This window comes from Artemia sp. Qi Xiang Cuo, chromosome 17, assembly GCF_049724085.1.
Source record: "Artemia sp. Qi Xiang Cuo chromosome 17, ASM4972408v1, whole genome shotgun sequence".
Taxonomy (NCBI): domain Eukaryota; kingdom Metazoa; phylum Arthropoda; class Branchiopoda; order Anostraca; family Artemiidae; genus Artemia; species Artemia sp. Qi Xiang Cuo.
In genome coordinates, this window is record NC_142810.1 from 47,599,436 (window position 1) to 47,617,580 (window position 18,145).

An 18,145-nucleotide genomic window follows, 5' to 3' on the forward strand; every position below is an offset into this window, starting at 1 on the left:
CTGATCTTAAAATTCAATTGTCCTTTACTTTTCTTTGAAAAACTTTATTTTGTTGGAAAGTTTTTTCTTATTAATTTCTGCTTGTTTTTAATTGCCCAAGTTTCAAGTATTCAAGATTCCCTATTCCAAAATATATTTTTTTTATTTCAAAATAAAATTGTGTGTCTTGAAACAGTCTTGACAAGAACTAATAAAATGAAACTGAATGTATGATATGTAATGACGTTAATTGCTGAAAACTTTGAAAACTGCGGAAAAGATTTTATTTCACATCCATTTTCATTTTATTTTCAATGTTGTAATAAGTACAAAATAAAATATTTGTAATATAATTTGTTTTAGTAAAGCGCCAAACACGCAGTAGACTGTATCCTTTTACCATTAGGGAAACAGGCAGAAGCCAAACTCTTTTTTATAGTGAGAACTAAAGGGGTCTTAAACAATCTTGGAAAGAGCTAATAAAAGTAAACTGAATTCTCATGATTTTCGGAATAAAATATCTCTAATAAGTTGTATTTTTTGGATGGGTGCGGGGCATGGGGGACAGAGGGTCAGCTCTCATAATTTTTTTTAATAAGAAATTACTAAAAAGTGTTTTTTTGCCGGGGGGGGGGGGGGGAAGTCGGGCCATGGAGGAAAGTCTTGGGGTCAGATTCTTTGAACCTTGAAATAAAATGTCGTTAATAAGTTTGTTTTTTCGGGGGTGGGGGGACATGAAGGGATGGCCAGGGGTCAGCTCCATGATTTTGGAACAGAATATCCTTAATTAGTTGTTGTTTCTTTTATAAAGGAGGGGGGCTATGGTGGTAGGGCCAGGGGTCAGCTCCCATGATTTTTAGAAGAAAATATCTTTAATAACCTTTTTTTTTTTGGGGGGGGGGGGTCAGGCCATAGAGGGAGGGCCAAAGGTTAGCTTGCATGATTTATAATTGATAGGCTTTTTCAGAGGGAGAAGGCTCAGGGCAAGGAGGGCCAGGGGTCAGCTTCCATAAGTTTTGGAATAAAATATCATTAATAGATTTTTTTTTTTGGGGGGGGGGTAGGGCCAGGGGTAAGTTTCCATCATTTTTGGAATACAATATCGTCAATAAGTATTTTCTTTTTTCTGGGGGGGCATGGAGGTGGGGTCGGGCTTAACTGATCTTTGAACTATTTAAGAAACCCTCGCATAAAAATCATATGCAAAAAACTAAGCATGTGTTTAAAAAGTGTCTGCGATCAAGCCGATATAAAGGGTTAGATTGTCCTACCAACAAGAATGAATAGGACCAAATGTTTAATTCATCTAAATTAGACAATTCAGCAAATCTTAATTGCTCTATCTTGCCAGCTGCGTGGTTTGACCCCTATTCAGTTATATTTTCCAAAATGAATTATGCAATATACGCATTTTACTCAAAATTGCTTGATTCGGTTCTCCCCTGTTTCTTGACTGGGGCACATGTTCTACCCGTTTCTATTGATGCTGTAATTGCATCTGTTAAGAAATTGAAGTGCTCAGTTGATGTTGACGGAATTAGTGTTCATCATCTTAAAATATATTGCCCGTCTTTGTTTTTCCATCTACACTTGCTTTTCCAAATGTGTATTTGTTGTTCTCTTGTTCCTGACAGTTTTTTGTGTGGATTAATAAAAAAAACAACTTTCTGTAAAAGAAGTTTTTCAAAGAAAAGTAAAGGCCATTTTAAACTTCAGATTAGTAGTCTACTAATCTGAAGTTTAAAATGGCCTTGAAAAAAATTGCCCCCTCCTTAATGTTTTTTTGAGTATAGAATTGAGGCGGTTGAGAAGGATATATGTTTAAAAAAAACTTAGACCTGCTTCATAATGTGTAGAATAATTAGAATTGACACCTTTTTACTCCAGCTGCACTATAGTTTACCCTCACATCCCCCCCCCCCTAGTATAAAAATATATAACCAAAATTACACGTTTCCCGTGTATTTTTCAATGCGTCACTCTTGTTTCAACCTGTGAAATTGAATAAAAAAGATATTAAATATTTAAGATATTAAAGATGAATATTAAATAAAAAAGAAGGTTTTTTTTTTTAGCAAGAGTACACGTTGTGGGTTTCATAGGGCACTTTATGATTGCCTTATTAAGTTGAATTTATAAGAAGATTTGTTTATAGATGAGCTCATAATTAGCTCTCTATGATGTCCATGTGTCTGGCCCGGCTTTTCTATTCCAAAAATGTCAGCCGAATTGCAATTTTAGAGTACCCCCCCCCCCTAACGTAGTCTAAAGTGGCATAATTTACCTAATTCAGGTACGTTTGCGTCAATTAAACTTCCTCTTAACGCAAGTTTATCGGATCAATTTTTTTTGCGCCCCACCCCTAAAAAAATCCTGGATCCGCCCTTGAGTACCATATGGCAGTTTATGACAGCTTTATCGAGTCTAATTTATAAAAAAGATATTAGAATTAGCCATGTTTCAGTGCCCGATAGCAACGGAGAAATAAAGAGGACATATCGCTGCTACCCATGCAAAAAGTTATTATTTTTTTTTGTTCAAAGAGGTGGGTTATAATTTTCCTATATAAGGTTTCGACAATTGCAATTTAAAGAGTGTGCCTTTAGATTTGCTAAGAAGCTATTTTCAAATCACATGCAACTGAATGATGCGATGCACGGATATCGCTTGGTTAAACTGTAATATTTAATATCCAGTAATGCGCGCAGGAGTTGAAGGAAGTGGAAGGGAGATACGCACTTTAATATTAAAATAAAGTTGGAAAAAAAGACCGATCTTATACGAAATTCACCATCACTCACCACGAAGCTTGTTTACAGCACTCTACTGTCGGCTCCAGCAACTCATAGCTGACAATTTTAGAAAAAGCTGAACGTAAGCATTTAATTTTAGCTGATGCGTGTGCGTTGTTTATTTATGTATTGTATAAGGATTTTGAAATTAACCGAGTAATGTCATTGCTAAATAGTAACTTTTCTTTACCACTTCCTGAAGATAAATGTACTATTGACAACCTAGAAAAGAAAGAGGCCATCTTAACTTTTTTAACCGTTTGGTACCCCCTCCCCCCTCTACTCCCCATCTGGTGGAATAGTGCATGCACTTGTGGTCCCAGAATTGTGACAGCTGGGCTGCTATGTATTCAATAAAATTAATAGTTCAGAAAAAGTGCGTTCGTAGGCTCAGCGATGTAAGATGACGAAACTCTCCGTTCCTTCACCAGCTCCGTTAAAAACTAGCTCTGTCCAGTTCTCAACTTTGAAGTGTTTTATAATATAATAGAAAACATAATTTGTATCAATTTATTTGGTTTTTACAGGCTAATAAAACCAAGAAAGGGCAGAGATCCTTTCTTTCTTTTTTTGGTTCAGAACCAAATGTAAAAAAGCAAAGGACTTTGGAACACCAAGAAGAATGTATTGAAAAGAACTACGATTCACCGTCTACTTCTTCTTATAGCAACATAAATACATAAAGTGAATCCAATCTAAACTGTGAAATCAGCTCTACTTTGACCAAATTAATAAACAAACGAGATCCAGTTAATGGTTCAGCCTCAGCTTTGGCTCATGTTTGTGATGGCCCCTTTCAGCAAAGAGATTTGAAATTCCCTTCAACTAATGGGAGACAATTCAGAACAGATCGGTACAGCACATTACTTTGGTTAGAGTATAGCCCAGGAAATGATAAAGCGTATTGTTTTACCTGCCCTGCATTTTACTGTTATAGTAAAAAATATAAAGCAGATGATGCTTTTACAGTGAATGGGTTCTCTAATTGGAAAAAAGCCGTCCAGGTATTTGAAAGCCATCAGAAGTGTAACTCACACAATGATAATGCTGTTAAACTTGTCTCTCTTAGAGAATCGAACAAAACTGGTTTTGTTGCTGAAAAAGTAAACATTAAATACTGCAAAGACGTGCAACAAAATCGATTGTATCTAAAATCCATATGCGAATCATTGATTTTTTGTGATGGACAAGGTATCGCATTACGAGCTCATGACGAAACTATGGATTCAAAAAACAGAGGGAACTTTTTGGAGCTCATGGAACTTCGCTCTAAGGACAGTGATGTGATTCAACAGCTCTTCATTGAACGTAAAAAGAATTTTCCATATATTTCACCGACTATCCAGAATGAATTATTATCTATTATCGGAGATCAAATATTACAACAAATAGTTAAACAAGTAAAAGAAGCAAAAATATTCGCTGTTATTGTGGACGAAACTCAAGATATAGCAAAACATGAACAAGTTGCAGAGGTCTTGAGATATGTTAATGAAAACTTAGAAATTCACAAATCGTTTGTTGGTTTCTATCGTGCTGAAAAAACCGATGGAAAAACATTAGCCACACTAATAAAAAATACATTTCTTTCACTAGACCTGGACATTAAAAATTTACGTGGTCAGTGTTACGACGGAGCTTCGAACATGAGAGGGCTTTATAAAGGTGTGGCAGCCAGAATACTTCAGGAGAGCCCAACCGCAATTTATATTCATTGCTGCGCACACATACTGAATCTATGCATTGTCAGCTGCTGTAATTCAGTGACTTCAATTAGAAATACGTTCTTTGTCCTTTAAAGTATCTATAATTTCATTGAAAAGTCAACCAAACGCCATGCAGTGTTTGAGAGGATTCAGAGGAATTCCAAGTCCTTTCAGGGGGGAACCATAACTTTAAAGTCACTAAGCGACACCAGATGGACTTGTCGCATTGAAGCAGTGCGTGCACTGCTGGACAACTTTGAAGAAACTCTTGCAGCTTTAGAAGCGTCGTGTGAAAGATCGTTTTCTTGCCTTCGATGGTTGAAGCCGTACTGCCGCAATACCTCGGGACATGAAAAAATATCATCACTTGCACTGCTGGCAATTGAAAAAGAAGTACAAATGGACCATGATAAAGTGATAAAGGAATTTAATATAGAAAAACATAGACGACTGCAATTTTCGTAACAAGTTTATGTAATACAGAGCCAACACATTGATTTTTTTTTTATTCCAGGATTAGTGTGTATTGTAGGTTTTTTTATATGTAAATTTGTCTAATTTGGAAGTGTCATATGATTCATGTCACAATATAATATTAGATTTGGAACTATATGTAATAAAACTTGGAATTATTCTGTATTTTTGCTTTATGTGGCCCGCTTATTTCAATGCTATTTATTAATATAAAGCAGTGAATCTACAATCAAATCAATTTAATAAAAATTCACAAATAATATCTCAATGAATCACGCATAGTAAAAGTTTAGCACAACAAATTTAATCTCACTGAGTCAAAATCTATTCAAAATTTGCCAGCAACTGAATACAACGATACACGGAGATGTTAGGATGGTGCTTGGTTCAACTATAAGATTGAGCTTCCTTTGCTTGGAAGCAAGGCTGGGGAAGTCAAGGGGGATGGGCTTTGCAACATTAGTGATGAAGCCTGCTGAAAAAAGTCCAATGTATATGAAATTAACCTTATTAAACGCAAAAGCTTTTTTAAACTATACTACTGTCGCCTGTAGCAACTCATTGATCATAATTTTAGTAGAAGCTTGATTACCATAGTACTAAATTTCATGGATATTTAGTGCGTGTTTATTGTTTGTTATGTATCGTGTAATATTTTGAATTTAACCTAGTAGCGTCTTCGGTAAATGGTGAATTTTCTTCAGTAGTGCTGGAATAAAATTCTTGCCCCCCCCCAATAAAAATTCTGGTGCTACGCCCATGTTAGTATATACAAATAGCTGTTAAAATTCAAAATCAAAACGACCAGAAATTACTATTAAAGAATAAATGAAACCCAAAACAAACATAAATTAAATAAACAATCAATGCAAACAAACAGACAATAAATGTTAATGTAAACAAATAAATATATCTTAAAACGAGTGAAACTTAAATTAAATATGCAGATCAAGCTTGAGACGAACAAAAATCACTACAAACAAGAGTTTGGGTATCGCGTCCTTCTCTCACTGTAAAAGTCTGAAACCTACTGCGTCATTGGTGCTTTACTGAAAACTATATGCGTCTTAAACAGTCTCAGAAAGTAAAAGCATTTCAAATTGAATATTTGACATATAATGATATTAATTGTTGAAAGATCCATCAGTTCAAGAATTTATTTCACTACAATTACATTTTCATTTTTAATGCTTTTAGAACTAGAAAAGAAAATATTTGTGATATAATTCGTTTTCAGTGAAGCGCCATTGACGCGGTAGACTTTTGGTATTTACAGTTAAGGAAGGGGGCTAAACAGTATCTAAACTGTTGTTTGTAGTGAAACTGTTGTCGTCTTGAACAATTTTAGAAAGAACTAATAAATTAAACTGAATATTTGATGTATAATGATATTAATCCTTATACATCAGACTGAACTGATGAAAGCTAATGAGTTCTAAATTTTACTTTAATTTTAATGTTTATTTTCAATATTAAGTACAAAAGAAGTATTTCTAATAAAATTAGTTTTCAGTAAAGCACCAATGACGCAGTAGGTTTTAGACTTTTACAGTAAAAAAAGGAGGCGATACCCAAGCTTTTGTTTGTAGTGATTTTTGTTCGTTTCAAGCTTGATGTGCATATTTAATTTAAGTTTCACTCGTTCTAAGATTTATTTATTCATTTACATTAATATCTATTGAACGTTTGTTTGCATTGATTGTTTATTTAACTTCTGTTCGTTTTGAGTTTCATTTATACTTCCATAGCAAAATATTTTTTTTTCGTTTTAATCTTTATTTTCATGTTCAATCCAAGCATTACTCGCTTTAGGATCTGTTTATTCATTTATACTATTACTTGTTGCATGTTTTTTGCTTTGATTGACTATTTAATATCTCTTCGTTTTGAGTTTCATTTATTCTTTAATAGTAATTTCTGGTCGTTTTGACTTTGAATTTTAAAATCTATTTGTATCTTCTGATCTTAAGTTTAAAATTGCCTTTACTTTTCTTTGAAAACCTTACTTTTCGGAAAGTTTTTAAAATTAATTTTTGTTCCTTTTTCATCGCAAAAAGTTTCAAGTTTTAAAAAATTCCTAATATCAAAATCAAACTTCCTTTTTAAAATCAAATGTTCATCAACCTTTTATCAAAACTGGTATGAAAGTAACGATATCAAAGTGAAAAAATGGGTTTGTGTCAACCTCGGAGTTTCTATTATCTGATGTGAACTAAAACTTTCAGTTTCCAATCAAATGAGCCCTCTCTGAAGTTTATACGAGCATCGCTTCCATAGGAACCATATATACCCCCAGGGCACAACTTACAACGCCTTCCCTCAGGCCCCGGGGGTTTCAGTAGACACAGGAGTTTTTGTTATCTGATATTCGAACTATTTTTCAAAAAATGGCTACCTCAAAAGTTTTATCGGATGGGTTTGGAGAAATTGGCGATGGGGGGGGGGCTATTTGCCCTTCGATCTCTTTAATTGTTATAAAGTGAACGATAAATTTTAATTTCCAATTGAAAGTTCCAATTGAAATGGAAATTTGTCCTTTACTTTACTGATTGTAGGCCTACTTTACAGAAAAATTTGTACTTTACTGAAAAAATTTCAAATGAATTTACTGAAAAAAATATTTATTGTCAGTTTAATATACATGTGTTGATATTTATTCTTTAAAATCTTAATTAATTTTTGATTTCTTAAAGTTATATAAGTGAAAATATTTAAAAGAATTTTTTGCAGTAAATTACAAATTATATTCTGGATTTATAAAGCATAGGGTTTAGAACTTTACTCAGATTAATTTCTGCTCGTTTTGGGTTTGACTTATTTCAATTTCTGTTTGTTTCATTTATTTATTGATACTGATTTGTGGTAGTTGTCTTAAAAAGACCACTAGAGCGTCTGATTACCAATCTAATTTAAAACCCTATATGTCCCAAGGGCACAACTTAAAACCCTTGCCCTGAGTGCGGGGGGGGGGGATTTCTTATCCTCAAAGAGATAATTTCCAGACCTTTCTGATAGGCTTAAAAGAATGGCTACATAAAAATATCGATTAGAAGTGTTTTGGGAGATGAAGGCGTTGAGGGAGAAATTTGCCTTCTGATCACTTTCGACTAATAAAAGAGGCACTAGTCCGCTCAATTTCCAATCAAATGAGCCCTTTTTGAAGTATCTACGATAAAACTTTCTATAAAAACGTTCTATGCCCCAAGGGCATAACTTACGACCCTTGTAATGAGGGCTATGGGGGAAGGTTTGTCATCCTTTCAACTACGTTGAACAAAATGGCCAAATCAAAATGTTGATAGGAAATCATTGGGGAAAGGACGGGCGTTGGGAGGGGGGGGGGGGCTATTCTCCCTCTGAATACTTAAGACTATTAAAAACGGCAATAGCCCTCTCAATTTCCAATCGAAAGAACCCTTTCTGAAGCCTTTGAAGTTTTTACTTTTTTAAGTTTGGGGTCGGGGGGGGGGCGGCACTCGCCCTCCGATCGCTTTTGACTATTAATAAGAGCACTAGCCCTCTAAATTCCCAATTGAATAAGTCCTTTTGAAGTTTATGCGATAAAAGTGGCAGAAACGTAATTTCCATAATTTTCAATTACGTTGAACAAAATGTCCATCTCAAAATTTTGATTGGATGTGTTTGAGGAAATGGTAGGTTTGAGAGGGGCGTTAGGGGCCCTCCGTTCACTTTCGAATATTAAATAGGGCACTAGCACTTTCAAATTCCAATCGAATGAGCCCGTTTTCAAGTTTCTATGACCACGCTTTCTATAATGCCCCCAGGGCGTAACTTACAACCCTTAAGCTGAAGGCTCTGGGGGCTGTGTCATCCTAAAAGACATAATTTCTGAACTTTTCAACTGCATTGAACAAAATGGCTATCTCAAAATTTTTGTTGGATGTGTTTGGGGAAATGGTGGGCGTGAGAGGGAGGTTAGTCGCCGTTCAACCAGGTTCGACTAGCCTTTTAAAAAGGGCACAAGCCCTTTCAATTTACAATTGAATGAGCCTTTTCTGAAGTTTCTATGACAACATTTTCTATAACAAAGCTTATATGCTCCCAGGGCATAACTTACAAACTTAGCCCTAGGGCTCTGGGGGAATGTCATCCACAAAGACCTAATTTCCAGAACTCTCATCTACGTAGAACAGAATGGCTATCTATAAATTTTGATTGGATGTGTAAGAGGAAATGGTGAGCGTGAGCGGGGGGGGGGCTAGTAGCCCTCCAATCACTTCCGACTATTACAAAGAGCACTAACCCTTTCAATTTCCAATCGAATGCGCCCTTTTTGAAGTCTCTACGAAAACACTTTCAACAAAAACCTTATATGCCCCCAGGGCATAATTTAGGACCCTTGTCCCGATTGGTTTGGGGGGTTTGTCATCCTCAAAATCACAATTTCCAAAATTTTCAACTACGTTGAACAAAATGGCTATCTCAAAATTTTAATTGAATGTGTTTGAGAAAATGGTGGGCGTGAGAGGGGGGTTAGTTGCTCTCCATTCACTTTATACTATTAAGAAGGCCACTAGCCATTTCAATTTCCAATTGAATGAGCCCCTTTTGAAGTTTCTGTGAAAACACACTTTCTATAAAAATATTATATGCCCTCAGTGTATTACTTACAACCCTTGCCCTGAGGGCTCTGAGGGGGTTGTCATCCTAAAAGACCTAATTTCCCGAACTTTTACCTACGTCGGACAAAATTAATATCTCAAAATTTTGACTGGATGTGTTTAGGGAAATGGTGGGCGTGAGAGGGGGGTTAGTTGCCCTCCAATTACTTTCAGCTATTAAGAAAGCCAGTAGCCATTTAAATTTCCAATGGAATGAGGCCTTTTTGAAGTTTCTATGACAACACTTTCTATAAAAACCTTATATTCCCCCAGGGCTTAACTTACAACCCTTGCCCTGAGGGCTCTGGGGGGGGGGGGTTTATCATTAAAGACCTAATTTCCAAACATTTGAATTACGCTGAACAAAATGGCTATCAAAATATTTTGATTGTATGTGTTTGGGGAAAAAGTGGGCGTGAGAGGGGGGTTAGTTGCCCTCCAATCACTTTCGACTATTAAAAAAGGCTCCAGCCCTTTGAATTTCAAATCGAATGCGCCCTTTTCCAAGTTTCTATGACAAAGCTTTCAATAAAAGTTTACGTTTTTCTTGTACTCTTTGGCACCCTCTGACATTACATTATCACCTCAAAGACTTTTATAAGACATTTCTTGTTTCTATAACAAGAATTAAAATTATACTTCAACCCAACCCTACGTGGTACACCATGTTAATTCATACCACCGTGGCATTATTACATTTTTACATATTTTCATTGAAAAAGCAACAAATTCTACATTTCTTGGGGACGAGCGCATGAAACATCAACACCAAGACTCTTTGATGTGCTGTATTTGATGCTTTAACTTTTATCAAGACCCACCCTTTGGCGTGGTTTTCCCTTTTTCAAAATTAAATTTGTTTCAATAGAATACAAAACTTAGATTACAGGCCAAATTGTCGAGGATTTTTCACTAATATAGTGAATAACCAAGATTTTCAAAAATTTTTGCCTCTGAATCTTCACGAAATTATTAACTTGTTTGACTACTAGTGCACATTCAACAATCTCACCTCTTTGAATTTTTCATTTTTTGCATATTTTCATAGAAAAAGCAACAAATTCTACGTTTCTTGTGGATAGGTGTGTGAAACCTCAATACTATGGTTCTTTGATGTGCTGTATTTGATGCTGTAACCTTTATCAAGACCCTTCACACCCTTTTTTAGTGTTTAACCCTTTTCAAAAATCAAATTTGCTTCAATAGACTACAAAACTTAGATTACAGGCAATATTGTCGTGAATTTTTCACTGATATATTATTATTTATTTATTATCCTTCAAAAAAGGTAAAAAAGACGGAGTATCACTAAAAAGAAAAAACATAAACAAAAAAACATATCGAACAAATTGCAAAGACGAGAAACAGAACTCAATTATACACTGCACTGCAGGTACGTAACATATTTTACTTTTTAAACTCCCAAGTAATGAACAAACATAAGCAATATGATCATCGTTACAATAAACCACAACTGGTAAAAATTTAAAACAAATAATCATCTGTGAATGAAAAATATATAGTAGATAGTCATATCAACTAGTCTAAATATGAAAAGAGACGGTAAAACAATTAAACGACACTTTAGTCCGCTGGTCTTGAATTTGGATGACTCTCAACAAATGATTCATTTACTCCGATATGCATAAATATCAAAAACAAGGAAATTGTTTAATCATGGTTTTTTTTACTTCATTACATAAAACAAAATGCTTAAAAGAATGGATAATTAATAAACAGTTAAATTATTAGTTATATACACAAAATATTATCAGAGAAAAATTTACACCAAGATTGAGAATAACCAGCGTCACATAAATTGGACTCTTACGAAAAGAAACTAAATCATCATTGAATTTCGAATTGCAACAATCACAATGTTAACATAATTACAGCTGACTTAATTAAAAAAGCAGACGACGATAAGGTTATAAACTCAAACTTCCTAGATTTGAGGCAGGAAACGCTTTCCCCATTTTTAACTAAGTCTTTATTTATTTGTAACCTATCTACAACAAAAATTAAAACACAGACGAATTATAAACGAAAGAAAAAAGAAAGGACGAGGCACTAGGGCGAACAAAACTAAATGGACGGCGATGCACTGCCGTAACAAACCTCAACATCAAGGTTCTTTGATGTACTGTATATGATGATTTAGCTTTTATAAGGACCCGTTACATCCTTTGCCAGTGTATCCCGCTTTTCAAAAATCAGATTTGCTTCTATAAAATACAAAAATTAGATTACAGGCAAAATTGTCGAGGATTTTTCACTAATAAAGTGAATAACGAAGATTTTCTAAGATTCCCACCCCCCTCTCACTCTTTACGAAATTTTGAAATTTTTTGACTACTAGCGCACATTTAACAATCTTATCACATTGAATTTTCCATTTTTGGCATATTTTCATTGAAAAAAGAACAAATTGTACGTTTCTTGTGGATAAGCGTGTGAAACCTCAACACTATGGTTCTTTGATGTTCTATATTTGACGTTGTAACTTTTATAAAGACACTTTACACTATTTGCGAGTGTTTCCCCCCTTTCAAAAATCAAATTGGCTTCAATAGAATTTAAAACTTGGATTACAAGCCAAATTTTCAAGAATATTTCACTGATATAATGTTTAACCAAGATTTTCTAAGATTTCCCCCAGACTGTTCACGAAATTGTGAACTTGTTTGACTACTAGCACACATTCAACAATTTTACCACATTGAATTTTCTATTTCTTGCATACTTTCATCGAAAAAGCAACGAATTTTCAGTTTTGACATAATTTCCTCGAAAAAGCAACAAATTTTACATTTCTTATGGATGGGCACGTGAAACCTCAAAGCGAAGGTTATTTGGTGTGCTGTATTTGATGCTGTAACTTTTTCTCTTCTTCTGAAAAAAATCCAGAACAGAAATTGATCTTTTTCTCTTCTTTGAGAAGATTCAGATTCAAAGTTTAATATTTTTCTCTTCTTCGGAAAAGTTCAAAATGGTAGTTTAACATTTCAATTCCATTGAAAAATTCAGAAGACTACTTGAACCTTTTTTCTCTTCTTTGAGAAAATTCAGAACATAAGTACAACTTTCTCTCTATGGAAAAAATTCAGAATCGAAGAATAAATTTTTTCTTCTTCTATTGAAAATTGAGAAATGAGACTTCTTTCTCTTCACAGAGAAAATAGAGAAGTGAAGTGAGACTTCTTTTTCTTCTTTGATTAAATCCAGAATTGTACTGGAACTATTACTATTCTCTGGAAAAATTCAAAATCGAAATGTAACTTTCTTTTTCTCTTCTTTGAGAAAATTAAGCAGATAACTTGAACTTTTATTTTCTGTTGAGAAAATTCCGAGCTAAGGTGGAACTCTTCTTCTTAGGAAAACTCAGAACTGAAGCGTAACTTTTTTCTATCTTCTGCCAAAATTTCGGAGTCGAATTTTAGCCTTTTTGTTTTCTCTGGAAAAAGATCAGAATCGAAGATTAGCATTTTCTCACTTCCAAGGAAAAATCCAGAAAAGAAATTGAACCGTTTTTTTCTTTGAAAATTTCAGAACACAAGTGGGTCTTTTTTATCTTCGTTGGTGAATCACAGAACCAGATAGATATCTTTTTTTTCTTGGAAAAAATTGAGAATTGAAGTTTAACATTTTTCTATTCTCCAATAAAATTCAGAAGACAACCTGACTTTTTTTTCTCTTCTTTTAAAAAATACAGAACTTAATTGAAACTTTTTTCTTCTTTGCAGAAACTCAGAATTGATGCGTAACTTTTTTTCTCTTCTTAGGAAAAATCAGAATTGAAGTTAACATTTTTTCTCTTCTCTGGAAAAAAATTCAGAATCAAACCTTAACATTTTTTCACTTCGATGGAAAAATCCAGAAGAAAACTTGAACTTTTTTCTTCTTTGAAAAATACAGAACAGAATTAAAACTTTTTTATCTTTGTACTTCACTTCTTTGAGAAAACTTGGAAATAAAATGGAACTCTTTCTTCTTTAGGAAAACTCAGAACTGAATGATAACTTTTTTCTCTTCTTTGAAAAAATTCAGAGTCGAAGTACAACTTTTTCTATCTTTTACCAGAAAATCTGAAATGATACTTCTTTCTCTTCACTGAGAAAATTTAGAAGTGAAGTGAGACTTCTTTTTATTTTTTGAGAAAATTCAGAATTGAACTGGAACTATTTATATTCTATGAAACAATTAGGAATTAAAATATATTTTTCCTCTGCCTTGAGACAATTCAGAACAGAACTTGAACTTTATTCTCTTCGTTGAGAAAATTCCGAAGTAAAGTGGAAATTTCTCTCTTCTTAACTCAGAACTGAAGTGTAACTTTTCTGTCTTCTACCAAAAATTTAGAGTAACAGTTTAACATTTTTCTCTTCAATGGAAAAAATTTACAATTGCACATTAACATTTTTCTCTTCTATGGAAATTAGGACTAGAACTTGAACTTTGTCGTACTTCTTTGAGAAAATTTAAAATTAAACTGGAACTATTTCTATTGTCTGGAAAAGTCCGGAATCGAAATGTAACTTTTTATCTTCCTTGAAAAAATTCAGAAGAAAACTTGAACTTTTTTCTCTTTGTTGAGAAAATCCCGAACTAAAGTGGAATATTTTCTTATCATAGGAAAACTCAGAACGGAAGTCTAATTTTTCTTTTTTCTACAGAAAGTTCAGAGTCGAAGTTTAACATTTTTATCTTCATCGGAAAAAAAATTCACAATTGAACATTAATTTTTTTCTCTTGTAAGGAAATTCAGAAGAAAACTTGAGCTTTTCCGCACTTCTTTGAGAAAACTCAGAATTAAAGTGGAACTTTCCCTCTTGTTTGAAAAAAAATTAGATCGAAGTAGAGAAGGTGAACTTTTTTCTCTTCGTTTAGGAAATTCTGAATTAAACTGGAGCTATTTCTCTTCTTTTGAAACGAATCAAAATTAAACATCAACATTTTTCTCTTCAATGCGAAATTTAAAAGAGAACTTGAACTTTTCTTCACTTCTTTGAGAAAACTCATAATTAAAGTGAAAATCCGTCTCTTCTTTGGAAAAACTTAAGAGCCAAATATAACTTTTTCTATCTTCTACCGAAAATTCAGAAGTGAAATGACACATATTTCTCTTTATTGAGAAGATTCAGAATTTAATTGGAACTATTTCGATTATTTGTAAAAAATTTGGAATTGAAATGTAACTTTTTTCTTTTCCTTAAGAAATTTCAGAAGAGAATTTGAAATTCTTTTCTTTGTTGAGAATATTCCAAACTTAAGTTGAACTTCTTCTTTTGGAAAACTCAGAACTGAACTGTAAATTTCCCCTCTTATTTTGAAAAATGGGGAATAAAATTTTTAATTTTTCTGTTCTTTGATAAATTCAAAAGGGAACTTGAACTTTTTTTCGTTACAAAAATTCAGAACTGAAGTAGAATTTCCGTTTACTACATTAAGTTAACTACATTTATGTTAGGTTCATTTAACATAGGTTAGCATGAGCAGTCATGCTAACCTATGCTGAGTGAACTAACTTAAATGTAGTTAACTTAATGTAGCTAATTGAATTTACACTTCAGTTCCAAATTTTTCAAAGAAGAACAAAGTTCAAGTTCTCTTCTGAATTTATCAAAAAAGAGAAAAATTATAAGTTGGATTCCAAATTTCTTAAAAAATGAGAGAAAAAATTATACTTCAGTTCTGAGTTTTCCTAAAGAAGAAGAATCTCCACTTAACTTCATAATTTTCTAAACGAAGAGAAAAAAGTTCAAGTTCTTTTCTGAATGTTCTAAAGGAAAAGAAAAGTTACACTTCGATACCAAAGTTTTTCCAAAGAATAGAAAAGGTTCCAGTGAAATTCTGATTTTTTTCAATAAAGAAAAAGAAGTCTCACTTCACTTTTGCATTTTCGGTAGAAGATAGAAAAAATTATGTTTCGATCCTGAATTTTTTTCCAAAGAAGAGAGAAAGTTTCACTTTAATCCTGTGTTTTCTCAAAGAAGTGAAGAAAAGTTCAAGTTCTCTTCTGAATTTTCCCATAGAAGAGAAAAATGCTAATTCTCAATTGTCAGTTTTTTCCAAAGAAGAGAAAAATGTTAAACTTCGACAATGAATTTTAAGTAGAAGATAGAAAAAGTCAAACTTTAGTTCTGAGTTTTCCTTAAAAGAGAGAAGTTCCACTTTAGTTCTGAATTGTCTCAACGAAATGAAAAAGTTCAAGTTCTTTTCTGAACTGTTTCAAGGGAAAAAAGTAAAATTTCGATTCCGAATTTTTCCAGAGAATAGAAACAGTTCCAGTTCAATTCTGAATTTTCTAAAAGAAGTGAGGAATAGTTCAAGTTCTATTCCTAATTTCCATATATGGGAAAAATGTTAACGTTAATGTTAAAAATTTTAAGAAATGCAGGATTTGTTGCTTTTTCGATGAAACTATATAAAAAACAGAAAATTCAACGTGGTAAGATTGGTTGATGTGTGCTAGTAGTAAAACAACTTCACAATTTCGTGAAGAGTCAGGGGGACAAATCTTAGAGAAACTTTATTATTCACTGCAACAGTGTAAAATCCTCGACAATTTTTGCCTATAATCTAAGTTTCGTATATATTGAGGCAAATTTGTTTTTTGAAAAAATTCAGGAACTATCGCAAAGGATATTACGGGTCTTGTTAGAATTTACAGCATCAAATACAGCACATCAAACAACCTTAGCGTTGAGGTTTCACGCGCCTACCCACAAGAAATTTAGAATTTGTTGCCTTTTCAATGAAAATATGTAAAAATGGAATAATGCCACTGTTGTGTGAATTGACATGGTGTGTCACGTAGGGTTCGCTTGCGAAAACCTGACTCAATGGTCTGAAGTATAAATTTTAACAAGAAATGTCTGAAAAACGTCTTGGAGGTGATGAAGTGTTGTCAGAGGGTGCCACAGATTAGTAATAGTGTGGCATTGTGGCATGAATTACTTGTAGTATCACACTATAGCAAGGAATGGCCGAGTTCCGTTGTTTAAATCAAAACGGTGTTTAATTTAGATTCATGGGCTTCTTTTCGGTGGGAAAAGGTTAAAAATTACCTAGGGGGGGATGAAGGATGGTGTCACATGGATGTCGGAAGGGGAGGTTCGTAATGCCACGGTGGTACGGAGTGTCTGGGGTGCCACGTGGATGACGCAGGGGGGGGGGCTGTAATGCCACGGTGGTGTGGAATGTTTAAGAGGCTATTAGGATAAGCTTGACTTGCAAAAACTCTAATCACCGGATAGAAGGATAATTTTTAACAAGGAATGTCTGCAAAATGTCTTGGAGGTGATGATGTGGTGCTAGGGGATGCCACCGAGCAGTAATATTGTGGTATTGTGGCGTGAATTGCTTGGTGTATTACACTTTAGTAATGAAATGCCGAGTTCCGTTGTTCAAGTAAAAACAATGTTAGATTTCGATTCACGTGCTTGTTTTTGGAATGAGAAGGTTGAAAATGTCCTAGGGGGAAGGGGAGTAATGAGGGGTGGTGTAGCGTGGATGACGGAGAGGGAGGTGTGTAATGCCAAGGTGGTGAGGAGTGTTTTGGAGGTGATTATGATAAGCTTGGCTTGAAAAACTTGAATCACCGGATCGGACCATAATTTTTAACAAGAAATGTCTGAAAAGTGTCTTGGAGGTGATGATGTGAAGTCAGAGGGTCATTCAAATAATGTCACTGGTCTGGGTATTGTTTGGAGCATCATTTTCTACAGCTTAGAAATAAGGTGGAGGCGTTAAAAGCATTTTTACCGTCGAGGGGGGGGGGCTGAAAATCTAACTTTCACTGAAAGAAACTCTGTATTTTCGCTAAGGACCCCGTAGATCCCTCAATAATGCTTACAAAGCTTCATCTAGTATTAACACTGCACTCTGGAAATGATTGCTAGGGAGGTGGGGTGCAGTCATATATTGTCACGATGGCGTGAAATGCTCATAGTCTTGACTCAAAGAAACGGGGCATTTTCGTTAATAACCCTTAATTTGTCTATATTTTAACTCTATAATCAACCCCGCCCTCTGGAAATGATTGCTACGACACTTTGCCTTTTTATAATACACGGTTCTCTTTGCCTATATTACGATCCCTTATAAGCCTTTTTTCACGTTTTATTTTTTTTTTTAGGATCTTCTAACTGCTTTTTCTTTGTTTTAATATTGTTGTAAATTTGTTTTTATTAAAAATTTATATGTACAATAACCCTAATCCTTTAGATTTATTGTTAAGAACGAATCTTAAATTAGCTAGAGGTTTACATAATTTAAGCATGCCTTTCCTTTTTATTACTTAAAAATACCTTGAGAGTAATTGTCTCTGGAGATATATATTCTTTGAGTTGGTGCCAAATTTTGGCAGTAAACACGCTGTTCTAGCGTGTTAGAAAAATGGGAAATCTCAGGTGTCGCTCAGTAGATTATTTATAGAATATAGTTCTCGATACAGAATACTGGGAATATCAGTTTAGTACTGTTGCTTGGGGCGTTGTTCCAATGGAAGTAAATTAACCTTATGAGTCCAGGGAGGACAAAAACTTAAAAAAAAAACAAAGAAAGAAAAAAC

The 18,145-nt window shown here is 34.0% G+C and overlaps 1 protein-coding gene across 1 annotated transcript; it reads left to right on the forward strand.

Moving 5' to 3' along the window:
• Positions 1 to 1,368: 1,368 nt before the first annotated feature.
• On the forward strand, positions 1,369 to 4,570 carry LOC148942274 (zinc finger MYM-type protein 1-like). Its single transcript, XM_089103277.1, has 2 exons — positions 1,369 to 1,553; positions 3,484 to 4,570. Exons 1-2 carry the CDS (start codon positions 1,369 to 1,371, stop codon positions 4,568 to 4,570), a joined length of 1,272 nt encoding a protein of 423 aa, XP_088959403.1.
• The last annotated feature ends 13,575 nt before the right edge of the window (positions 4,571 to 18,145 follow it).